The sequence below is a fragment of the Syngnathus typhle genome, linkage group LG5 (genome assembly GCF_033458585.1).
Source record: "Syngnathus typhle isolate RoL2023-S1 ecotype Sweden linkage group LG5, RoL_Styp_1.0, whole genome shotgun sequence".
In the NCBI taxonomy this organism is placed as follows: Eukaryota; Metazoa; Chordata; class Actinopteri; order Syngnathiformes; family Syngnathidae; genus Syngnathus; species Syngnathus typhle.
The window spans coordinates 17,983,194-18,009,740 of NC_083742.1; the positions used below are offsets into that span (position 1 = coordinate 17,983,194).

At 41.4% G+C, this 26,547-nt stretch overlaps 1 protein-coding gene across 4 annotated transcripts in view; it reads left to right on the forward strand.

Moving 5' to 3' along the window:
- The window catches only part of LOC133154524 (netrin receptor UNC5C-like), a 113,504-nt gene that overhangs the window by 61,981 nt on the left and 24,976 nt on the right, over positions 1-26,547 (forward strand). For all 4 annotated transcript variants that reach the window (XM_061279295.1, XM_061279297.1, XM_061279298.1 and 1 more), the window contains exons 3-4: positions 7,119-7,262; positions 14,775-14,878. In XM_061279295.1, coding sequence (XP_061135279.1) covers positions 7,119-7,262; positions 14,775-14,878 — 248 coding nt within the window. The remainder of the gene's footprint in view (positions 1-7,118; positions 7,263-14,774; positions 14,879-26,547) is intronic.

The window sequence follows — 26,547 nt, forward strand, 5'->3', positions numbered from 1 at the left end:
AGCAAAAGGACCGTTTCTTTGTCAGATTTAGAATTTGTCATTTTCATCTTCATTCTCAATCATTCTTTCATTGGTTGCTAGTAGTAAAACTTGTAAAGTAATCTAGAAGCATCCACCCTGGTCTGGAATCAGAAATGGTATGGTCGTGTCATTTTATGTCATCTTCCTCCAACCGGGAAGTAGCCAGTTGGCTAACTAATATACTCCACGTTTGTTCACTTTTGTGTGACTTTGTCATTCGGTGTTTATAAGGGACAACACAATTTTGTCCCTCACCGCAAATTTCAATGATATTTTACTTTCCTGTTTTGTGTCATCCTCTGTGAACTAGCCTGCTAACAAACGTTTGTTGGTTTATTTTCACAATTTGGCTGTTGTCCCCATTCCAGAATCCAAAAAACGGTACAGTCCTGTGATTTTACATAATCTCCCGTGCTGGACAAAGCTCTGCTGTTGCTGCTGTGTGGTTTCACAGCAGAACCTGCTGGTGCTTTGTGCATCATTTAGTGTCCCGGTTGTGTTTGTGGGTTAACCAAGCCAAGACAGGAAGTGAGCCCAGCTTGATGTTTCCACTGATTCAGCTGTCAGTCGCACTCACAGCGGGAAAGACACACACACACACACACACACACACACACGCGCGGCAGAAAGAATGTTCTTCTTGGTGTTTTGAGTCCTCTTGTGTCACATGATGATTTAAAAGGAGACAAAACTATGTGCTTTGGTAGACACCGTTAAGATGTAGATCATCATCGCTCAAGTTTTTGTCCAATGGGCTTTATGCCTGCCTTTCCCTCCCTCCATTTTCTGTTTTTTATAGTCTTCAGAAATGTGTGAATTGGTGTGAGCCTCCCATCAGAGATTGTATTGAGGAGAACAACAGGGGAGCCAGATAAATATTTGGAGAAATGAGACGATCAGTACTTGTTGCCGTCATTACATAGTTGGCAATCGGCGTCACTTCGTCCCTGTGTCGGAATAATTACCGTCACGACATGTCCCCTTTGTGCTTTATCGTTCATGTGGATGGAAATTTTAATGACGGATAACGATGAGGAACGTTGCACTACACCGAAGGCTCGCCATTCATTCGAAATTTTTACAACGACCTGTATTGTAAAAAGTAATAATAATATAACCGGGGGTTCTCGGAATTACACGGACTGTAAAATGATCATCTCTCTCGCGGTGTTAATCAAAACTGAACATTATATCTTTAAAGGCAGATTTTTTTTGGGGGGGGGATCACATGAGATTTCCATTTGCAAAATCTTAATTGCTCATCTTATTATGCGCCCCCAATTGAGATGTGTCCAAAAAAGGAATCATAATAATAGCTGGATGACAGCCAGCATGCTGCATAATCATCGCTGCAGTCTTTTGTCTTGTTTTTGTTTTTTTTCTCTCCAAAACCTCCGCCGCCTCTTCCTCATCTTTCAGCATTCATTCCAAGCATCGTCATGCACCTGCTCGTCATTTATTATTCACCCCGTCAGACTCTCATCGGATAACCCGTGGATACGGCTTAGCAGCTGAGGCTGCCACGTGTAGACGATGAATCTAGATATAATTCGATCAAAAGTTGGATTAAATAAGCATCAAGCAACGGTTGATGCTATGTTAATAAAAAAGTGGATTAATCGCGCGCTCGGCTGGGCAGCGCTCGGGGGTTGCTTAAGCTCCTCTGGTACATCCTGATCATCTAACGACTCTCTTCTGTTTTTTTTTCTTCATCCTCGCATTGGATTTTATTTTAATATGTACTATTTTTTGTTTGTCACTTGACACATCATTAGGTACACCATCCACGATATAAAAGTCCGATTTTACAAAGAAAAAAAAAAGATCAGGATCGGTAGGAAGGTCAAAGTGAAGAGTAGCTCCCTCGATCGTGGCTAACTAACACAATTAAGTTTCTTGTTTTGGATGTTGTTAGATTCAGCAGGTCTATTTAATTTTGTGTTTAATAAGAATTTGCAAGCCCAAAGTGAACGTTTTGTAGGTAGGTATGCAAAATTTGACTTCACCGGGTCGGTGCGGCTGCTGAAAATAATCATCGACAGGTAGGCGAGTCGATGCCTTCAATTGCATGAATTCCCCGTCACCACCGGAAGCCCCAACGGCTGTGCTTGTTTTCTCCTTTTCTTCCCACTCATCTCCTTATCATGTTTTCCTCCTCATCCCACATTTCTTCCCATTGGTTGCAACGGAAGTCTTTTGATTGCGTTCCACACATGATCCGTGCATCTGCTGCCTCTCCGCTGCCAAAACCAGCAAGCGTGCTAATTCCTCGAGAGGTCGGAATTCTTCGATTACGGGCCTCGGCATATTTAAGATGCTTTTTATTCAGATTTTTTTTTTTTAAACCAATTGTAGTCATCGATGGTTCATGGAGGCAGAAGGAGATGAGCCGCCTTGGTGCTGTCGTCTTGCCGGGCAACGGCGGCTAACTAAAGCCATTGTTGCGTATGGCGGGCCAGCTGGTCACTTCCTGTTCCTCAGCAACAGCCGGCACAAGACCTCCCCGTCTTCTCCAGATGGGTTTTGAATACAAGACAATTATCATCCAACATGTTGGATGAAAACGTGCATATGTCTCCGCCTAAATACACACATACTCTCCGTGTTTGCCTTCAATTTTGACTTTAATAAGTAAAAGATCATGGATCAGATCATGCTGATTGGAGATTATTTTATTACGTTCACGTTTTTGCATTGTGGCAAATAAAAATGTATTTTTTCATAATTGCCATTTAATGGTTATGGATTTCCTTCCTTCAAAAAGTCTCGAGGTGTTTTCCTTTTTTCATAATTGCCATTAAACGGCTTTGGATTTCCTTCCTTCAAAAAGTCTTGAGTTGCTTTCTAAGATAGCCGTTAAACTGCCTTCGAGAAAAAGAAGGTTTCCATTCACTCCATTTATGGATTATATATTATTCATTGGTTTTCACGGAAATTTCTTTGATATTCTAAAACCACAATCTCCTTCATCACACGGGCAAAGCACCATCTCCATGACCTCGGTATATCTCCATTAGCATGGAGTGGACTAATGACATAAGGTGCGCTCTCATACTTACTTTGTCTCCATTAGTCACTGTGTGAATTATTAGCTTTGACCCGCATCTTCTCATTCACACACTCGCACACAAATGCCCCAAGTATTGGCTGGGGTGATTTGTGACCTCCTTTCCTCCTTTGCTGCCATCACACTTATTGATTTCTTCTCATCTTTACCTTCTCTCTCGCTCTCTTCCTGTCAATGTTACTCGTCTTCTCTGCGCTTCCTCTTCCCCCCATCACTCCCACTTGACTACTTGCTTGCCATCTTATCTCTTACCATCATATTATTAACAACCTTCACGATTTACAGTATAGGCAGCGCCATTGCTGTATGTTACAATAAGGGCGTGTTTAGATGTGTGTGTGTGTGCGTGTTCTGGAATGTCCTGCTTTGCTGCTACACCAACACACAAACAAATACGTGTATATTCAAACATGGCCTGGAAGGAAGGGTATTGATTGATCAGTGTCGGAGTAGAAGAGCGACATGGCGACAAGCACGCATGGACGCTCACACAGACGTACACGGTGGGAGTGTTCACTTGGATACGGTCCGTTGACTTGCTTGTATCCGTGTCCCAAGCGGGTTCCTCACACAGACATAAATGTCACGATGTCTCTTTTGGTGTTGTCGTCGTCTTGTCTTTGTTTGGCTTTTTTATTTATATTTAGCGCTTGTCCTCATAAGGGGTCACGGGTTGCTTCGGCCGAGAGGTGGGGAGTGCCGTGCACTTGGATGCCTGCCAATAGCAGGGCACATATAGAAAAACGAGTCGTGCTACCTCACGACAATTTGAAGCAATCAATTGAGATTGTATGCTATGCATGGCGTAAAATGTGGGCGAAAAGCAACACCAAGAAATTATAAACTCCACACAGGAAGGCCACCGGAGCCCGGATTAAAACGCATGACCTCTGAACTGCGAGGCAGATGAGCGAACCAGACGGCCACCCTGATTTATTTTCTTTAGTACGTTGATATTAGACTTTCTTTACGTGATGTTTATAGCCTGCACGAGAGAGAGATTTTTTTTTTTTAATACTACTGGAGATTTTTAATAAAAATGTATTTGTAATAATAAATAAATCAATAAATCAATACATACATAAATACATAAATAAAAATTAAATAAAAATATAGTTAAATAAAAATAAATTAATAAATAAATAAATAAAGTCAAGGCTGTAAAAGCTAAAGCATTAACTTTGGAAATTGTTTCCGCCATTTGATTAACAGGTGAAAAGCGTATCTGTGGTTCTGGCTGTTGGCATTCCTGTGAGTAAACCAATCCAAAGAAAGCCATAGCGATCACTTCATCAGGAGAATAAAATCACCTGGAGATGAACAAATGGGGGTTGTTTAGAAGAAAGTGGTGTGTTGTTTTCTTTCTCTTCCTTCTCTCTGCTGGGGTTAACTTTTGCATTGTCTCCCTCTGCGACACTGACAAACTACTTGGAACAAACGTAGAGATATTTTTCCCCGGTGCCGCCTTTGTTTCTTTTTGCCCCTCAAAGACGCGTCTGTTTGACCTGTCACTTTTTGAACGTGGCAAGTGCTTTATATCCTCCGTTTTCCTTAAAGTCTTTTCAAGAGCACCGAGCTTTAAAACTCTTCCTTATCACCTCCGTCCTTAACATAACGACTTCCATTCGACTCGACTCTAACATCTCTATTTTTTTTTGCCGTAGGTGTTTGATAGCTTTACCGCTCTCGCACGCTCTATCAGAAACGAAGGCAAAAGTGCTGTCAGCACTTATTCACCCATTTTATTCAACTTTAACATTTTCTATTTTAAGTTTTAGGGACGATTCTCTCGACTCTTTTGAATGCATGTCGACATCAGCATCCATCGTCGTCCTATCTTAAAGTAGAAGTGCAATTTTGTTCACATTTTGAAACGACTCCCAGGAGTCTCGCTGAAAGCTCCTTGACATTATCCTGTCAAAATATACCAAGGATAAGGAATTATAGCACACTTAACAACACTTGTCACACTCGGTGGCAGGTCTGTCACCTGCAAACGCCGCGTACAGCTTTTGTTAGCATGAAGCATTGTTGAAAACAGACTGCAACTACTTAGAAAGAAAAAAAAATCGAGAGACTGTTTTTGTGTCGGAAAAGTGACTCCTGGAGACTCAGACTCATTCCGAAGCCAGAAATGGCCGTCCATGCTTGTCCAGACTGCAAATGAATGCAAAGCCATGGATAGATGGATGGAAACTTTAATTTAAGATTTAAGAATATTTTCCACATTCTTGACACTCCAAATACTCCGAAATTGTATCCTTGTGCATATTTGTATTAGCCTAACGATGCTAACCTTGAGAGATTTGTGTCAACAAAGGATGCGATGTTTGATATTCACTTTTACTTTGGAAAATACCGATCAACATATTTGACAAATTTCCGACGTTACAGCGCGAATCAGCGAATCATGATTTTGACAGAGTAATCGTTCATTTGTATTCTCGCTCTATTCTTTTCTAATCTTGTTAATCGTTAGCTGCAGATAGCTAGTTAGTCTTGTAGCTATTTCTAGTGTTTGGGGGGAAAAAATTGTTTCTCTATTCTTTTCTAGTCTTGTTAATCATTAGCTGCAGATAGCTAGATAGTCTTGTCGCTATTTCCAGTATTTTGGGGGGAAAAAAATGCCCCAAACTTTGGCATTTCCGCCGCATAATGAACAAATAAGTCCGGGTAGTGTTTGGCTTCCCACCTGTCATTTTCCTCTCTTGTGCACTCATGCTGCGTTTTCTGGCTCAGTGCAATTTCTTTCCTTGTTTTCACCGCGGTACTCCCCGAGTCTCCGGCTGCTTCTAATTGCCTCTTTAGTTGGCATTTTCGTCGCCGCCTTTGCTCCCTCGCTGTGTCCCTCGTCTGCAGTTTTAGCCGATGAAGCTGGAGCAATCTTCCTTGTTAGCCTGCTAGCGGGAGTTTTCTCATTGTCAGTTTTCAGTGCCGCTACTCCTTGGCCTTCCGTCCTCTCATTAACTCTTGTTGTGTACCTTTCCAGCGCAATATTGACAATTATTAAAGCAGTACACTGACTTTTTTTTTTTCGTTTTAAGTTCTCAAGTGCCCTTGGTTGTAGAGATGACTGACATTTTTTTTCATTGATTGTTATTATTAACATTGTGTTGTAACGTCTTCTTCCCGCCGTCTTCTTTTGTTTTTCCCTCCACTGTCTTCGAACTTTATTTTTGTTCCGGACGAAACTTCCTAAGAGTCCTCGGCGAGAAGTCTCCAGTGAGATGGCTGGCATTGGTCTTTTTAACACCCCTGAACCCGAAATAAACCGACAAGATCTCTCCGATGGAACATTTTTGTCCACCCACGCGTCCAAGTCCTGGCGTACTTTTCCCTTAAAAGCCATTTTTTCTATCCTTTGGGTTTAACATTTCATTTGGCCTCTTGCACCTCTTAATCTTTCTTTCTAGTCTGTGTGCTTAACTATTCACTTCCTCCTCTGCCTCTTTATAATTCTTTTATTCCTGAAACATTTACTGAGCTTCTCAACAGTCCCATTTGATCCCGTCGAAGGATGTACGGTATATCTCTAGTCCGTCATTATCCCTCGCTGGTCTTCAGTTGGTCTTTCCCTTAAACACAGTACTGCTTCAAAAATCCTACATAAAAATATTCAGTGAATTTACTCATCTGTTAGTATTTGTATGTAGCATATTTTATGTAATTATATATAATTTTATGTGTAATAATATATTTGTAATTATCTGCTAGTTCAGATGTTTTGACAATTTAATTTTAAAACTTAAATGTTGCAATATGTCCAAAGATTAAAGTTTAATTAAATTTAGTAATTTTGCAATTTAAATTTTTATGTTTTGAAATATTACATGTTATTATAATCACATATTTTCAGTGTAGCAATACTGCAAATGTATGAGGCTAATTGTTTTGTTGACCAACTTTTTTTGTATAAATTCAATGTGCAACCTGAACAAATGTGGAGATTCTGCGGCCATACATTTCTATTTTAATTGCGGTTTAACAAATTTATTGAAATATAATGGTGCCGTTTGCTGTGCTTTTGCAGGTCTGGTTGTGAGAGAAGCCAGCATCGAAATAACCCGGCAGCAAGTGGAGGAGCTGTTTGGCCCGGAAGATTACTGGTGTCAGTGCGTGGCGTGGAGCTCCGCCGGAACCACCAAAAGTCGCAAGGCGCATGTACGCATTGCTTGTGAGTACAGTGCAAATTCCCTCTGACAACTATTATTATTATTTAGAATTTAAAATATAAAATGCCACTTTCCACGCAAGAGAAAAACTCTAATTTTAAATGATTTTTATAATAAATGGATATATAAAAACATTTTGAAATGGTGGTTGCTTATCATGGGCATCTTTAGATTTTGATAGTGTTCCTAATATTGAGGCAGAAAATCATTTCCGTTTTGCTTCACTGCTACTGTCGAACTTGAAAAACTATTTTTTTGCACTTGGCACTCCAGAAATTCCAACATGAGTCGGTCGTCGACAGCTTGTCGCTGTGGTTCGCCGGCAAAGTTAATAGGACGTCTGGGAACGGGTCACTGGGGGCAAGAAAGGAACACCAACTCAAATTTACACTTACAGCAGATGACAGTACACTCTTAACGTTCATGCCGCTACCATTTCATTGAAGGGGCTAAACTTTTTTTTTTTTTAATAATATGCACATCCTCTATGTCAAAGATTTTCACCTTTCGTCAATCGGTCTGGAATTTACCTCGTCGCCATACACTGGGGTTCACTGTACTGTTAGATTTACGACCATGCGGGGGAAATCATTTTTTAACTTTCCCGGCGGAGGACAAACCGATGCTTTTACGCTAGCCTCTCTCTCTCTCTCTCTCAAGCTGCCCGATCGTTTCTCGGCAAGCCCGACCCACGGCGGTTGTCCTGCCGGCGTCGTTGCCTCGGCGCCAATCAGCCGTGTAAGACGAGCTGGGACTTTTCAGGCGGTCAGGGAGAGGTGAATCCGGGAAGAAATAACCAATAACCTTTACGCCACCTCCTGCGTTTTTATTTTATTGCTCGCTCGCGCATCAGTGATGGAGTCCAACATCCTCTGTCGTAGACGATATCGCCGGACCAGACGGCATTCCCGAGTGGGCTGGACAGAAGGAAATCCATCACGCTTGGCCCTTCTTTTTAAATATTAACCAGGAAGCTGCTCTTGTAAAGGCTTTATTTATACACTTACTTACATGCTTTTATGACCTCCTCCCAAAGCCCTTGTGTTTTTCTTTCCATTTCATTGTTAACTGCAAAATTTACTTAACTCGTTTTTGTGGAAAATGGGGCATAAGAATCAAATTGATTGTTATGAATTGTGATTTTTGTGTTCAATTATTCGTGTCTTCAGGCACTTGAAGGTACTGTTGTACAAATAGGTACAAAAAATGGCTTGATTTGTGCAAAACCCAATTTAGGCCTCCTGGTTCAGTTCCATTTTTAATCCAAATTGGGTTGTTCTACCAATTTTAATAAGGGTGCACAGTACACAACTATTTGTACACTTCCTACCGTGATTACCTTTTATTTTTTTCCCAACCGGCCCAACCTTTTGACCTTAAGCGGCCTCCGGCTCCAATTTGGTTCTGCTGGCATGTGATTAAAATGCTCGGTGGCGGCTGAAGCTTACTTTGTTTCCCTCCAGCGCCTTTCCAGCGAGTCAGCATTCCTTTTCTGCAAGCGTTTTGCGCTTTTTCCACTATCGCGTCGCGCTTTGGTCGTCAAGCTCCTCTGCATATTCAAAATGGGGTTAACTCGTTAATTAAGTGGATAATGGCAATCATTGTGGCATTATATTTAAAACCTTTTATAAGAGTGCTTTTGAGAGTTGCGCGAACGACACGTATAGGTACTATATTTATTCAATTGAGGTTAAATGCAGCTTTGTCTGTTGGCACAAATGTGCACGTGCTGCGTCAGCCTTGCTCTTTGGCCCCACAGCCATCAGGTCAAGTGTTTCTCCTTGGATGGATTAGCACTGTGCCAAGGTCGCACACACTCATAGTCGCATAGTTCAAATGACGGCAATTTGCTCTGCCACTTTCCTCTGAGACATGCGTGTGAATAGTAATCAGCAGTCCAGACACTCGTAATGTCCGTCAGTGCTAAATGTCTTGTGTTTATAACACGAGTGTGCTACTTTGGGTATGATGCCCAAGTCCAAACACGAGCTCCAAACAGCACAGACACTAACTTTCTTTAAATTAGGGGTAATATTAGCAAACGAGTAGTTGCGGTACAACTGGTTTCATACAAGGGATTGCCCTTTTTTTATTTTTTATTTTTATTTACTTTTAACTTATTTTATTTATTCCATTTATGTCACATTTAAGTTATAATGTTTTGCATGGTTCTTTTTTTTTTTTTTAAGTACTTGCAATTTTTTTCCCAGTCTCCAGTTTTTTATTTCCTCGTGACTACAATGGCAGCTTAGTAGAAAAATAAAAAACTTTTCTAAACAAACAAATTCATCTATAATAGAATTGCGTTGCATGGCCTGTCTGAAAAATTTATTGACTTTGAGTGTGGCATCCTGTGATGAGCTTGGTTGCTTAGCACAGTACTCTAGGACTCTAGGGTCCACTCTTGTTTTGCATGTTTTGACAGACCGTCAAAACCAGGATGCATGGACACGGAGATAACCGTCACCACCAGTTTCCCTGTGAATGTAGCCGTTAGCGGGTATCCAGCCTAGCCAAGCCAGCCGGCGCAACGGTTATGCATAGGCTTCAAAATTAAACACAAAACTATGCCAGCAGCAGCAGTTCAAACACTAAACCAAAACACTAACAGACTGTTTGGTGCCAAAGTTATTTTGACTTTTAAAGATCTAAATGTAAACTGCAACTAACGTAGCCTGCTAGCCCCACCAGTTGCCGTTTTCTGGATGGCTTCATCCAGACAGGCTTTGCTTTATGCCTTCAAAAGCAGAGCGACGCTTCCAAACACTGCAAATATATACATTATTTTTATAGAGTGACAGCCCGAGTTGATATGTGGTCGCGAAGGCGATGCTCCGCTCTTCCATCAAGCCACTGAACGTTTTCCCAGATGTGCCGAGCTGCTTCGGTGCGCTCGCTAAATCTTACGGCGTTGACGGAATAGAGGCCATGTGTGTGAATGCTTTATGAAAAGTATCTGTTAAAAGAAAGCTTCTGACTCTTCAAAATAAAAAATAAAATGCGCTTGTGATTTTACAATCACGCCAGACAAAGGACTCATTCAGATATTGCTATAAACCGGCAGCTTTAAAGCAAATTGAAAGCATTGAAAATTGAGCATTTTCTGCGGGTCCCCTGAGCCACTTTTCTGCCACGCTTTGCCAATCCACGAGAAGGAAAATTGTAAATCATTAAAAATTTGTCATAATCACAAAGCCTCGGAATTCCTCAAACACCGAACACCCACCGTATATTTTGCGGATACGCTTGAACGGTGTCAGTACGAACTTTTTTGAGGCCTAAATCATCAAATCAGCTTTTTCTCCATCCCCTGACTCACGTTTCACCGTAATTAGTCACTGACGGCAGTCTAAAGGATGGAGGATGCACACTTGCAGACTTGTTTATTCGCAGCCGTTCTGACTGCGGTCGGAAAGGCCCGGTCGGCCGGCAGGGACGGGATTAGAAAGTCCGTCGAGACCATGCCGACACAAGCCAGCCTCCGCACCTCTGACGTTGCTTTGTAAGAAAACTGCCGAAAATGACTTGTGGAAGTGGATTTTGGCGCAAGTTGAATTGACCGCATTATAATACAGGCTACAGTCTAAAGGAGCAATATGGGTCGAATATGGAGTGTGGTGTGGAAATAAAAACACAAATGACAAACTTGTTGCTGTGATTTCATAATGTACAATAAATGCAGGGTCAGCATTGTGGACGAGTGGTTAGCGCATCAGGAGGGCTGGGATCAGCTTCTCATCTCCGTCTTTATTTATTTTATTTTTTTTAAGGTCTTCAGCCTTCCACCCAAGTTCCAAAAGCATGCGGTTTAGGTTCATCTGTAACTTCTGTCAATCGTTATATTAAATATGTTAAACGTGTTTTACGATCATAATGGCCCTCCGATGGAAACCGTGGCTTCGATGGAGCCCGCGACGCTTGACTTGATGTCATGCAGTATTTCACCACAAAGCTTCAATCATTTCTTTTTTTTTTTTTTCAATTTACAATTAAATTTCTAAGCACAGTGTAAGCTGTTCAAAATTCGTACATTGTTCCAGCAGAAATAAAATCACTCCTATTTTGTATTTCTGTTTTTTTAACTATGCAACTGTTTTTCCCAAGAATCAAATAGCAACGTTTCGGCGATGCATCGGAGAGTTTTCATTGCTGACAAGCTCTTACTTTGCACTTGATTCCCTGAGCGACAGTGGGGAAAGACTGCTAGTGATTTGGCAATGGGAAGCATGCACGCCGGCTCCTTTTTTGCATAATTGCTCAGAAATGTGCTTATGCGGAGGATGCCTGCAGGCCGCCAGCACACCGCAACGCATAATAACAGTCTCAGTTTGAGCCTGCGGAAGAAGAAGGAGAAGAAGAAGAAGGAAAAGTTTAGGACGACAGAGAGAGGGCGGGGTCATTTGATCTTAATACGAGTTTGCCCTCTGCGCTTGTCAAGCCTTTTTTTGCCTTCTAACAGTTGTTTTGGGGTATTTTTCATGTGAATTTATGGAGCTGGGTGATATTATCTGTGTGGGAGTGAAGTGGGGTCAGTGGATTGGTGTGGCACAGCTGTCCCCCATCAAATTGCGTTATTACCCTTGGGTGAAGTGTTTGCTTGATGGGGACATTATCCCATCTTTACACAAATTTAAACAGTCCCCTAGCGTATCTTTGGTTTTTTTTTGGCTTTGGTCAGAATACCCAAAGGATCAGGAATTACTGCACACTTGTCATCCCCTCTAAAAAGCCATGTTCAAAGCAGTTTTTTCTTGCACAAATGAGCCGCTTCAAGATCTAAACGGCATTTTCCGACATATGCGCTTCACAAAGGACTTACTTGGTCTGATTTCACATATAATGGGTGGGGCAGGCACTCCAGTTTGCCAAGAGCAAGTCACTTTTTCATAATGTGTCCCTTTTGCTGGGGTGAAGCTTCGCCATATGCCGGAGCTTAGTTTTAGCGAGCTTAGCGCTAATGTGTCGGTGTGCATTCATCATCCCCCGAGCTTGTCGGCGCTAATCTCCTTTAATTTCATCTTCAAGGAAATCGACTAAGACTAATTAAGATCAGGAAATTGGTCACAGATTTGGGCTGGAGCCCCCCTGTATATATATATTTTTTTTGTTTTATTGTTTTTGTGGGTCCAGTGAAGTGTCCCGCCGAGGCTATCGTTTCCGTTTGCCTCGATTGCTTCAGTCGCTGGCATGTTTAATGTCTCTCTTTCGCGTCATCTTGTCATGTCCCAAGTATGTTGCGTAGGGAACCTCATGTGCTCAAATTTGGGAATGGGGATAACGCTCCGGGCGATTATCTTCATGCTCCGTTTGGGCCGTCACCCCCTCTGGGATTGATTGTATTATAAAGAGTGATGCTTTTTGTCCCAGCGTGACTCCTTTTAAAAACAACGCCATCCACCAGAAACAAGGCAAAACAAATTACTAGATGTCTTTTAATTCATTTTATTCTGGCTATTTATACAACTTTGAAGTAAAGGGTGCGTGTTATGGAAAATTGGCTTTTTAATGTTTTGGATAGAAATACGTCTCTGGTCTCTGGAGTCCTTGCCCACCCATCACGTATGAAATTACAAAAGCAAGTGAAGCTTTTGTGAGCTGCCTTTTTTTTTAATTCATAAAATGCGTTTATAATAGAGCCTTTCTGAAGGTTGAATGGTTGTGACATAACAGGGCTTGTTTTATTCAATATCATTATTATATTATTCAGAGCCGTGCCAGACTTCGCTGTTTTCGAGTAGCTGAGCTACACGAAAACGATCACATCCAAGCCAAAAGATAAGCTGAGCAGCAATGTTGTTGGCTAGACAAATTAGCTTTGGCGTCTGATAAATTGTTGACCCCTTGGCGTATTTTGACGAAAGACTTGGGAACTGTTTCAAATTGTGTCTGCTGCGGATTTGTCCAACCGTATGCTTCGTGTTTGTCAGTACAGTGTCATAGAATCTTCTATACATTATTTGGTAGGTGAGGAGTGTGCAGGTGTAGCAGCTCTTCTCGCCAAGCACTCCCTGCTCATCATTCAATCCTGCAGTGCACCTGCTCTCTTGACTTTTACCAACCCCCATTTGAAAATTCTACACTTTACTTCCCCTTCCTCACAGTTGCAACATTCTACAACTCACAGCAGACAGACAAGGTGAGAGTGTGCCTGGCAACCAAGGACGAAAGGACTCAAGGACGACATGCATACGCAAGCACCCACACACATGGGCCATGTTGAATAACAAAGAAACTGTTTCTAAAACATCCTTGGTCAAATAAATGTGGTAAATATTTTTGAAAAAGAAAATGCCTGAGCCTGGTGGAGTGATCTGTGAATGATGTCGGTAGTCTGCGTGTGAGTGTGAGCTGTGGCTAACAGCAGCATTCTCTTTGTGTTTGTGTTTTCACCGGAGATTAGAATAACTAATGATACCATTATGTTCTAGTATTCAAATGTTCCATATCTTTCGTGGCATTTGTATTTGGTGAACATTCAGGAAAAATTGAACTATTTACTACCTCTTACCCAAGAGTTTAACTTGTATTCATAAGTTCTAACTGATCTCTACCATATGTTTCCTTTTGAGGAAATCCATCAGAGCATTTGATCGGTGACATAAATAACATCCGTCGCCGAGTCCCGCCACACCGCCCGCAAAACTCTTCTCGAGTTACGCGTTTTGTTTTACGGCCGTGCCGGTTAATTGTTTTAACATCATATCCTCAGGGATATATGCATGAATACTGTATCGTGCTGTGCGATCGAATGGGATAGAATGACTAAGACGAATGACTGCGTGACACTTCTGGACACATACTCGTAAAAAGCACGAGATTTGAACTAGTAGCATTTTAGAATGTCTCGAGGGATACTAGTAGCATGCATTTTTAGCTTTATTTCCTTTTGCTATCCAGTAGCCTGTGGTTAGCCTCGTTTGGTTAGTTGACTAAACTTAATAAGTTCCAGGCATAGCAACTAGCCCTCCTGTAGCATTTTGGGTAACGAGCCAACAACACATACCATCATTTTACGGGTAATACTTTCAAACTACACACCTATTCCTTTTTTGCCCCTCTCTTTTTTTAGTTTGCTCTTTCATGAATGGAGAAAAAAAGAAACACGAGTTCTTGGGTGACACAATGGATGTTTTTGTGCGTATCCTATTGTCATCGTTTCTGTTGTAAAATTGTCGTCATTGTAGAAGCAAATACAATCAAAATATAATCAAATACAGCAACTGTATACTTAATTGGAATGTTTTTATCCCTCATGGACATTTCTAAATACATTATGGTCAATTTAAAGTGTACATAAATGACTACAAGAGCAAATTAGTCCCTTAATGGCCGCAATGTTATTCCCGTGGAAACGAGGCTACGTTTAGAATCAAATAGCCCCGAATAGACTATTTACAATAACTGCACCCGTATGACCACACTTATGTTATACAGTATTACTATTTACGACTTTTGTATTACCATGGACATCATTGATGGGGGGGGGAAAAATCTCTGTATTTGTGTCTCCGCAGACCTGAAGAAATCCTTTGAACAGGAGCCCCTCGGCAAGGAAGTGTCTTTGGAACAGGAAGTGCTGTTGCAGTGTCGCCCACCAGAGGGCATACCAGCGGCCGAGGTACGTGCCGTTTTTAATGCTTATCGCTAATAAGCCAATTGAATTTCAGTTTATATTGAGCAGCCATAAAATTCCTGTGAATTTTAGCGTGGTAATTACTATTATAATCATTCAGAAACAATTAGGCCAATGTGGCTTAATGTTGACTGCGTAACATTAGCATTTCGGCTAACTTGATAACAACAGCATTATTTGAAGGCCAATACAAGTACAGACGATAAGTTTGAATGCATTAGAGCAGTCCATAGTTTTATCGTAAACACTGTTTTTTGGTGGGTTTTAGAAATCACCTTGGTTAACAAGAGCATAGAATTAATTTAGTAGTATAGAGCAGACAAATAGAGGCATTTCATTGATTTTTTTGGGGGGGGGGGAGATTTAAATGGCCATGCAAGTGGCCTTATAGCGTTATCCAGAGTATTCAACATTTACTAACTGGGTTGTTTCAGGGCACCTTATCCCACAGCTCCTCTGCATTTTCTATGTTTTTGTAACGTTGTAAAATAATGTAAATTTATTGTATAATGTATGGATGCATTCCAAAAAGTCAGAGCCTATTTTGTGCTGTGTTGCGTTTGGCTCGTTTGCATTTAAGGGTTTTTGGCTGATGGCAAATTACACAAAATAATTATAAACTTATTTCCATGGAATGTTTTTAAATCCACCTACAGAAATAGACATATTCTTGACAAATTTGCATTATTAAAAAAAAAAAAAAACATTTTACTTTGATCCCAAATTGCCACTGCGACAAAAAAATCACTGTAAAAGTCAGAATTTCTTCTCGGAATGACATTTGCTTGAAAGTGCGTTGCGACGACGCATCAGCGATGCAAAGATGAGAAGACTAAAGTTAGATTTAAATCTCCCCTGAGAGCCAATTTGAGTCGATGGCAAAAGTTGGTGTGTGACTCCAGACCTGGAGTGTGTGTTATTTGACTTTGGAGAAAAATAGCGACATGTTTCTTTTAATCTGTAGAGAAAATCTCAGTGCCTAATTAAAATGCATGCAAGAAAGTTTTTTGTTTGTTTTTAAACAACTATCAACTTCTCTAAAATCAGCATGGAATCAAGTTGGAGCAATAGTGTCATACTGTTGTATGTAATTCTCATCTAGTACTCACTTGTTTAGACCACAATTTGTATTTTAGACCAATTTGACTTAAAATAATAGAAGTACACTTATTCCTTGGAAATGTACGCTTTGTGCAATGGCGGGAGATCTCAGAGGTTCCCATGTATGTTTTACCGCACCTTCGAGTAAAACCAGCTCCATTGGACGTACTTGGCGAAGCTCTTTACATGACTTATTGATCAACTCAAGGCTATTGGTAGCATTGATAAGGAGCGTTAACATGATGAGGTCATGGCTTCTCGGCATTAAAGCAACGTTATCGTTATTAACTCGGCACAGTGCTTTAGTGTCCGCCTCATGGTCATGCGACCGAGGGGACAATCTTCAATCTCTGGCTTCCTCTCACAAAAAAAAAAAATTCTACCTATTGGTGTGGCAGGCTACTGTATCCACCAAACACACACACACCCATCTATCGAGCTCCAAAGCTATTTTGTGATTGTGTTCAATTTGCTCCCTTTCTGCTGTCATAATGGGATCTTGGGGCAAATGGATTGCTTCGTCTGGCATCCTCTGAAGCTGATGAGATGGATACGAGTCTCAAACGGGCCGGTGACCTCTGCTTCAAGCCACGATCTCTCCTCAGTTTTTTATTTTTAGGGTTCAATAACGAGTCAGTGTGAAGGCCCTTTTGAAATTGCCGTATTTATAAATGAAGGCGTGGACCCCCTCAACTTGCCCGAAAAGTCTCCAAATCGGCAAGCGTTTCAATTCTCATGAATATGTGTGTCTTTTTTTGGTCCTGAATATAAACCCCCCAAAGTCTCCCTTAGATAAATATAAATAAAAAAGCCTCAACACCAATTTTGAAATTGGGAAGCCAGCTATTGTAACAGTTGACTCGAAAAATTCTCAAGGACCTATCCCTGAAATTTAACAGCCCCCATTTTGATTTCAAAGCGCCACATTTTGGCCAAATTTCCAATGCTTGTTCCTTTGACAAGCTTTCTCTTTCTTTCTGTGCACATTTGAGAATGAAGAAATATCTAAAAATAGCATCCGGGCTCAGCGGTGTTGACCGTCCGATGGGCCGCTGTAAAAGTGTCAATTTGATGGGGGTCGATGCCCTGATATGCGATCCTCGCATCGTAATGTGACCACCTGGCACCATCATCAAAACCTCCGTCGGTTCCACGCACACATATGTTTATCTTCAATTTTACACATGGCCTCCACACATTTACAAGGTTTGATGTAAGCAGAACAATTGGTGCGCTCCCAATCGGATTAGCTGCCGGTAACTGGAACCGCAACACAAGTTGTCACCTTGCAGAGGATCGAGGTCAATCCACCAGTAGGCAGTCTTTGACAAGTAGACCTAGGAATGGAAGAATGTACCCCAAAAATGTTTTTGGGGGCATCACTTCTTGAGACTTTTTTGTAGGTTGACTAATGATAGACATGCCCACCGAATTTCACGTTGCTGAGTGAATCTTTTGTTTTTTCTTAAGCGATTGCGTCACAACAGCGCCGATCGATTCTCTGACAGCTCAATCGCTCGGCATCCAAAACTCCCGGGAGACGGCGCACGTTCGAGCGTAGGGGTTGAAATCCTTGAGAAACAAAAGTAAATCTCTTTAGGCTGCCCGCAGAAAGCCTTTTTAAAGCTGACGGTTAAAAAGCTCTCGGAATCAGCCGGGGAGAGTTCAGCAGTTCAACGGGAACGACTTTAAGGAGGATTGGCAACAAGTGCCAAGAGGTTGCTTCTCTGTTGTTGTTTTTGTTTGATTTGACTTTTTATTCATTTATGAGGCACTTTTCTTGCACACTGCGGGCACTCGAAACCAAGACGGCGCTTTGAAATAAAGGACATATTGCGCGTTTTTAAAACTCGCATTTAACCAGAGTTGGCAAAAGTACCGTACTGTGCTTAGATAGAGGTACAGGTACCGTATTTTCCGCCCTATAAGGCGCACCTAAAAACCTAAAATTTTCTCAAAAACCAACAGTGCGCCTTATAGTCCGGTGCGCCTTATATATGGACCAAATTCCTAAATTTAAACTGGCCCAAAGCATTGTGTCATGAAATCAATCATAAGTGGCCCGCTGAAGACTATGAATCATGACTCAAAAAGACTATGGATCATTATTTTATGATTATAAAGTCATTTGTTGCATCTGAAGTTGAAATAAAAAAGATAAAATGGAGAATGATTAAAAATCTGACATGATGCATTAATGGTGCGCCTTATAGTCCGGTGCGCCTTATATAAGGATAAAGTTTTAAAATGGGCCATTCATTGAAGGTGCGCCTTATAGTCCGGTGCGCCTTATAGGCCGGAAAATACGGTACTTAAAAAAGTTTTATTCAACTCTGGTATGAGTTAAGAGGGTATTTTACTAGCATGTGTGACATTGTCGATATTTGCACACATTCGAGGATACATACATATTAGTTTGCTGCTGTATTTATAGTCCACAGTCCCAAAACCATTTGCTAGTTTCACACACCCATGCTAACATGAGCTTACCGTGATGCTTCGTTCCGGAAGCTGCAGTTTCATACTTCACAATGTCTCTTTTGCTGTCCCTATTCTCCTTTTGGATTAAAATGAACCATATTTTCATACAAGCGGTCACCAGCAAAATTCGAACTTGTTTTCCGTCATCGTTCCTACTTTTTGGCAAATGCTCAAATTAGCTTACTCGGTTTGTTTTATTTGCCATCTGTTGTTGCTGTTGTATTAATGTGTTTTTTGCAAATATATGCCATACCAAAATGTTAAGTAGAAAATTGCGTCTGAATGGAGCCTTTTGTCTCCTCTCCAATAAAAGGATTTCATGGTCAACATCAGACCTCCATTGTTCGTTAGCACGCCGCTCTCCAACCCATTTCATTTAATATGACAACTTTTTTTTCCTAACTTTTTAAAGCAAACATTTCCATTTTATTCTTCTGTATCCACTTCCTGTCATGGGCAAGCGGGTCCCAATACTTTTGTCCAGCTTGCCTTCAAGCGGCATTCATTGGAAGGCTGCAAAGGAACTCCTCGGCCTGATACATTTTAACTGGGAACTCGAAGAGCAACACTGACCCCAAAGTTCTTGCTCGGAGGTGTGTGTGTGTGTGTGTCAGTGTGTGAGTGACGGGCCCAGGTGCAGGGAAATAAACACATCAGTGTGTGGTGACAGGCCTTTCCATGTGTCTAACCTTAACACACACACACATGTAGCGTGTCAGACAGTAACTGGATACACGTCTGGAGCCGGGTCAAGTTGCTGTCACATTCTTAGCCACTCTATCCTCACCCCAAATTAGCTCCCTTGAATAATGGCTTTTGATCAACCTCCACTCGACCTTATCTGTTGCACTCTAATCCTTCACTTGAACATTATAGACTCCTCACCAGTTGAACGTACAACACTGAGCAGGATGATGTGGATCCAGTTGTCTGTCACCCGTGGCAAGTTTATCACTGGGGAAAACCTGTCTGTCATCCGGCGGGATTTGTCGGGGTTTTAAGTGTCCTTGAACAACACACAACAAGCGCGGTGCAGTCCATCCAGCTGCAGCTCTCAAGGCCGATTTGCTCCCGCGAAGGCGGGAGGCGTGGGAGTCGGAAAAAAACCACAATCGCACGGGGAAAGTTATGTGCGACGACCGCAGCGTTAGGTACAGCTCAACAAAATACCGTATTTTCGCACCTAAAAACCTCAAATTTTCTCAAAAGCCGACAGTGCGCCTTATAGTCCGGTGCGCCTTATATATGGACCAAATTCCTAAATTTAAACTGGCCCGAAGCATTGTGTCATGAAATCAATCATAAGTGGCCCGCTGAAGACTATGACTCATGAATCAAAAAGACTATGGATTATTATTTTGTGATTATAAAGTAATTTGTTGCGTCTGAAGTTGAAATAAAAAAGATCAAATGCAGAATGATTTGATTTGGATTAAAAATCTGACATGATGCATTAATGGTGCGCCTTGCGTCCAATGTGCTTTATAGTCCGGAAAATACGGTAAACAAATGCGTCATCCGGTTCCACCTCCCTGAAACAGATGATTACCTTTTCCCCGTAACGAGAACACACACACAGTGTCATTATCTAATTTCTTATAGTTTCTTATTTTCTCATCATGTGTTGCTTCACTATTCGGCAACTTCAAGCATCTGTAATACAAATTAATTTAGTTTAGTGCTGGATAACTATTTGTCAATATTAAAACTTAACTACTACACGGATTATCTTGAGCATTTGGCTCATTATTTGACAATACTCAGCTAAAATGTATTCAAAACATTTATGTTAAGGGTTTGGCTCACTGACGAATTAAAGCTGCTTCAACACAAGTAAATATATTCCGTCAAGCATCGTCTCTGTCTACTGCAACTGTCGTCAATTTATTCGGTTAAGGGTTGTTTCACTATTTGTCAATTTGAAGTTACGCTTAATTTGTAAAGCTGTTCTAGTAATCTTGTGGCTCATTATTTAGCTTGTTGATGTCACTTCTAAACTAGCAAATCTGTTTACTGTTCATTATTTGTCAAGCACGAGCCACCGTAACACGAGTCAGTTAAGTATTTGGCTCACTATTTAGGAAGTTTAAACAACTGCAAAATCAATCCATTCTCTTAAATTTATTCTCTCAAGTGTTGGCACACTATTTGGCACGTTGCCACAGCTGCTGCAACGCGAGACATCATCTAATGCCTCAATATTTACCGGGTGCAAAAACACAAGTGATAAAGCTCACTATTTGGCAAGTTCTACCCACCACTTCAACAATATAAATGTGTGCGTGTGCACCTGAGTGTTTGTATGAAGGATTTCCTGGAAATGAAACAATTTATGTGATGCCCCCATCTCCCCCCAAATAGATCCTTACCTTAATCCTCTTTGAGGGAGCGTAGTAAACCCCCGGCACTCATATTCTACCTCCATCCCCTCCCTACAACCTCTGTCAGACATCATCACCGTAATCCACAGATTAGTCAGCAATCTCTTATTTATTCCCCACACTGCCTGCTTGATTTATAGACACGGTGTTAGGATTATTAAAAAAAAAAAAAAAGTGTATCGATGCAGCGTAGCAATTTACAAATGGGAGTATTGTTAGTGAGGGAATGGAATAAGGCCACGTTGGAGACGGATTAGGATCATTATCTAATGGTGTGTGTGCACATAAGTGGACAAGCACATGCACACACACGTACCCCTTCACTGGTTGTCTCACCAGTGGGCAAGTCTAAGCCTGTGCAACGCTAGTAAATGAATTCTCGTTAGTGTTGTCTTACTATCTATTCAGTATAGAGGGACAGTTCAACACTTAAGGAGGCGTGGCCTAATGACACAAAACATGTACTGTACAGAAGTTTATTATTCATTGGTTTACTATTTAGCAAGTTCAACCCATATACGACACTAAAAAAAAATCGCTATTTGGCAAGTTGAAATATTCAACTGCTCACTCTACTCTGTTAAGTGTCGGCTCACTATTTGGTAGGTTACAGGAACTGGTCAGTTTATTTTGTCCCAGTTCGCCCATCCTTTTTGGAAATTCAAGCTACCACTGCAGCACAAGAGAATTTATTTCGAGTGTTGGCTCACTATTTGACAAATTTAACCTACTGCTGCATTGTTCCACACACCTCCTCCCGCACTTACCACTTCATTAGATAGAGCTGCATGTCCGATGGAATTTATGAAGATATGTTTGTTTTTCTTCCCAGGCTCCTAAAGGCACCACAGAGACCATATGTTTATCTTGGCCTTCTTTGGCCAAAGTGCATTTGGCTATTTCAATCTGTCACTAACTGGAAATGTACACTTGAACTAGCAATTAAGATGTCCAAAGACAGAAGCGTCTCATTACGCATTGTTTTTGTTTTGTCACTGGTGACCTATTATTTTCTCTGCTGAGAATAAAGCCAGATTACAAGCCACTGATCACTTAATTCTACTTCTCTTTATTTTGAGGTTTGGCTGAATATAAAAAACGTCTCATTATTTTGGCTAGCCAGATATATTAGTCTGGTCAATATGCTGTGAATTGGTGGGACATTTTTCATCGTTAAGCGTTGGCCATTTATTTGACGAGCCATTTCGATGCTACTGTAGTCGATGAAATATATTTAAGTCACCGTTGCTACACTTTTGTGTATGTTGTCAATTGGTGCCTCACTATTTGGAAAGCTAAACCTATTGTTTAACTAGTCAGTAATTTGTGAATGGTAAAAGCCATTAAAAAGCGACACAAAGGACATCAGAAAAAAACAAAAAACAAGAGTGCTCTTATTTTGTCCACAACCATGTCTCCCTAGTCAACACTCCCACCCCCCGGTACTGCTTGCCCCCTCTGCGCTTTTATTTTGTGTTTGTCACTATCCGTCTCTGTCTTCCCGCGGCCTCCTCGCCACCCATTTGACACTTTTCTTTCTGAGACAAATGCACGGATTGACGAGCGACATGACAGTGTCGGCGGTGCGGCCTTGTCAAAGCGGCCGTACCCGCGCTGCCCTCGGCGGTCCTGACAGCGTTGTCACGGATGAATGAACATCGTGTCGTGACACATGCTGCAACGCTGTCGCACACAACACTTCTCGTCCACTTTTAAAGTTGTTGCCACGTTTATGTTGACCAAGTTGGCTGCGCTGATGAAGTTTGGGAATTAATTTCACCTCATTTATTTTGAATGAATGTGTCTGTACAAGAAGAGTATTGACTGTTATAAACATGGTTAAGATGTGTGTGTGTGTGTGTGTGTGTGTGTGTGCGCGCAAAAGTATGATGAGCGGTACAGAGTAAACAGTGTGTGTGTGTATATATATATACCGTATTTTCCACACTATAAGGCGCACCTAAAAACCTCCAATTTTCTCAAAAGCCTTATAATCCGGTCCGCCTTATATATAGACCAATATGGATTTGTGGATAAGGACTAACTTATTAAAGCAAGTGTTAATTTTGTGTGTTGTGTGATATTAACGTTTTAGCAACGTTGAGTTATTGATATATTGTTATTGTTCTCACTATTTCCAGTGTGACTATATTGTGATTGCATTAACGTTTGAGCAACGTTGAGTTATTTATTCTATGCGCCTTCTAATCCGGTGCGCCTTATAAATGGACAAAGTTTTAAAATGGGCCATTAATTCAAGGTGCGCCTTATAATCCGGTGCGCCTAATAGTGCAGAAAATATGGTATTCAGTTCAATGATTTTATGATTCATTATTTAGCAAGTTCAACTCATTACAAACAATACATGGTTAATCAATTCTGTTTAGCAATGGCTAACTATATGGTATGTTCAAGTCACCGCCGCAACACTAGTCATTCAGTGACATAGCCAACTGATTAAACAGCAATAAATATACTTATTGAATAACTTATGAAAAGATAATTCCGCTGTTTTATCAGTACAATCTGCATTTTCTTTTTTTTAGACGTTAAGATGAAGTGAATATTACCAAAACGATGCTCGTGCTGATATGCTACGCTCATGATACGGGCCGCAATCGCTGCGATACAGTTCAAATCCATTCAAGACGACTCGTTTGCGACCGTGAAAAATCCAGTATGATTACGTTCTTATTTTTGCTGAGCTATGTTAACTACAATAACACTGCTTACAGCCATTTCTGATTGTAGTGAAATATTAGCTTATCACACAGTGCCAAGAAGTTGCTCGGGGCACTGTGGATGTGTTGATGATTTCAAAAAGCTGCTTCTTCTTTTAAAGGTAGAAAAGAAGGCTGCGGGCCACGCCAGTGTGACCTCGCTGAGACTGATGTACAGCATTTTGTTATAAATTCTCCTTTTATAGTAAAAAGGAAGCATGGAGAAAATGAAGTATGTGCCTCGGGGTGCCTTATTCAGCATTAAAAAGCTGCGATTTAAAGCAGCACTAAGGAATATTTGTTTTGGTTCCCCCATAGTTGTGATCTTTACTAAGTTTATACGACCTCTGCACCCAGCTCTCGATAAACATGTTACAACTGACGCTGATAAACTTGGATTCTGGCTGGTTGAACTTTCTCTTTTAAATTCCTGTAAAAAAACTGTATTTGTCAAATTTGCTATTAGCAGGGCAGCAAGGAGTCAAGTGGTAACCAGTTAGTATAGTCCGTAGGCTAATAATGATATGAGAATCCTTGACGGGGGTTTGTTAATCACACATACTTAGACCTGGAAAGTCAATTAAAAAGGATGATGGCATGGCCCCCAACCGACTCTGAGTCTCCTCACGCTTAATGATTTTTATAGTGTCATTAGCACTCCTACGCTCCTGTACGCTTGAATTACATACAAGCTAACACACACACAAGGTTAGCTTCTCATTCATAGCATAACAAATGTTAAAAAAGTGTCATGTTCATCGAGTAATTATCTCCAATCACAGATGCTATCATTCGCATATCAACATTAATTCGTCGTTGGCTCAGGATTTAGCCACTTGATGCCGCTCATACCAATTGATTTATTTTTCATCTATTCTATCGATTACTGGCTCTCTCTTTTGCAAGTTCAATCATCTTCAGTAATGAGTCAAAGTATGATTTTATTTCATGCATCACTATTTGGCAACCACTACAACACTTAAATATTTTCTGTTAATCGGCGGCTCACTATTTGGCAAGTTCAGGCCTTCACAGAAACAGGAGTCTGTGCACGCTATTAAACGATGCTAGTAAATATATTCAGTTTTGACTCACTATTTGGCAAGTTTACAAAAGTGAGAGGAGAGCTGATGGCAGACCAAAAGAGGAGGTTGTTCATCTCAAAAGGAGGTCACACATGCACACGTGGGTACACACTTGGGAGATTCAACACATGTGCAGATGTTTCCTCCTGATCTATTGGACTCATCCTCTCGTGTCAACATTCAAGAGTAAAGAGAGCGAGCGTGAGCAAAAGGGAGGCAGAGATGGATGGCCACCAATCTTAAAAGAAGGTCGGCAGCGGGGAGACAGAGAGAAAAGAAGTATTTCCACGGCAACCGGCCACGAGCGATGGTGAGAGGGTGATTATGGAGGAGGAGGCGGTGAGGAGCAGATACGTGTGGGTGATCCATTAAGACACCCGAGACAATGTCAACATGTATCGAGGAAGGAGAGACGAAAGGGAAGAGAGGAATGAATGAAGAGGATAAATGAATGGTGGAGAGCGCCCCGCATTTCCATACAATTAGGGAAAGAAGGATGGATGTTGCTGAGTGGGGAGAAAAGGTGTGCGTGCGGGTGAAGCAACGTTGGCGTAATCTATTATAAAATAAGAGCGGGGTTATCTATCTTCTCCTCATGCCACTTCCTCTCTTCCCTCACTGGTCCTTTTTCCTTGTTCTTGTCCTGTTATTCATCCACTCTGGCTATTTCCCTCTCCTTACCTCCCCGCCTATTTCTCATTCATAATCTCTCCTTCTCTCACCTCCTCTTTTCTTTCATCTCCCTTTTGGTCTCCTTCGTTACTTCTTTTCGCACATCTCCAGTCTCTTGGACCCACCTCTCATTCATCTCTGCTCCTGTCCTTTCGCTATTTCCTTTTTTCCCGTCTGCCATCTTGGGCTTTCTGTTTGGCGCTGGGCGACAAAGGTGCCGCTTTTTGCACCTGACACAAAACAAAACGCAGCGTACTGCAAAGACACGCTCATTTACAATGTCGGTGTCGCGAGCGTACAGTGAGACTTAATGTGTCTTGTTTGTGTGAGCCGTACATCTTTCAGGGGCGCTGCACCGGCTGGGTTATAAATAGGTCTCTAAAGGCAAGTCCCAGTCCAAGCGGGTGTCCTCGTGTGTCCCAGTTCTGTCGACGGCGGGGCACCTTGGACAGCGCTGGCATTATTCTGCTCCCAGTTGCCACCGATGTGTTTTTATTCCCGCTTTGAAGAACACACCGTGTGGGAACTGTGCACGCACCTCTGAGAACTTTACCCTCCCCGTACCTTTTTTTATATACATTCGATATTTGGTACTTTTAAACTTTTTATAACTTCAATTAAAATCCCTAAATTATCATAAAATGACTACTTTTCTCATTGCATTCTTTTTTTTCTTCAAAATCATTGAATTACAATGTATCGACAGTATTTTCTTCATTTAAAAAAAAAAAGGAGCTATTCTTTTGCCAGGTCTGTATATTCTGTAACCTTATGTGCAGTGGTTTTATCTATTTTTTTAGTGTGGCCCTAATAGTGCTCTATGCAAAAGACGTCAGCAGTAGTCGCTATGGCAACCTAGTCATGTCAACGTACTTTAATTGGATCTTCATGTCACTCGCACCGATGTCATTAATTAAGCTGTCAACGCTCCCCAGAAATCCCACCATGGCGCTCACCTAACCAGCGTTGCGTTGTTGCAGCCGCGGTCCATTTGGAGCGTGTCGCCAGGGCAGCGGGACGGTCCGAAATTCCCCCCCGAGACACCTCGGCACATATGGCCAATTAAAACCGACGTCAAATGGCACATGCTCACTTCCTAAAAGACACCAGAGCCGCTGCCGTCATTAGCTTAATGTTGCTTTAAATGTAGCCTGGGGTATCCATCATATTTTAAATTGGCTAATTTCGACACCTGATTTTCACCTGCTCATGTT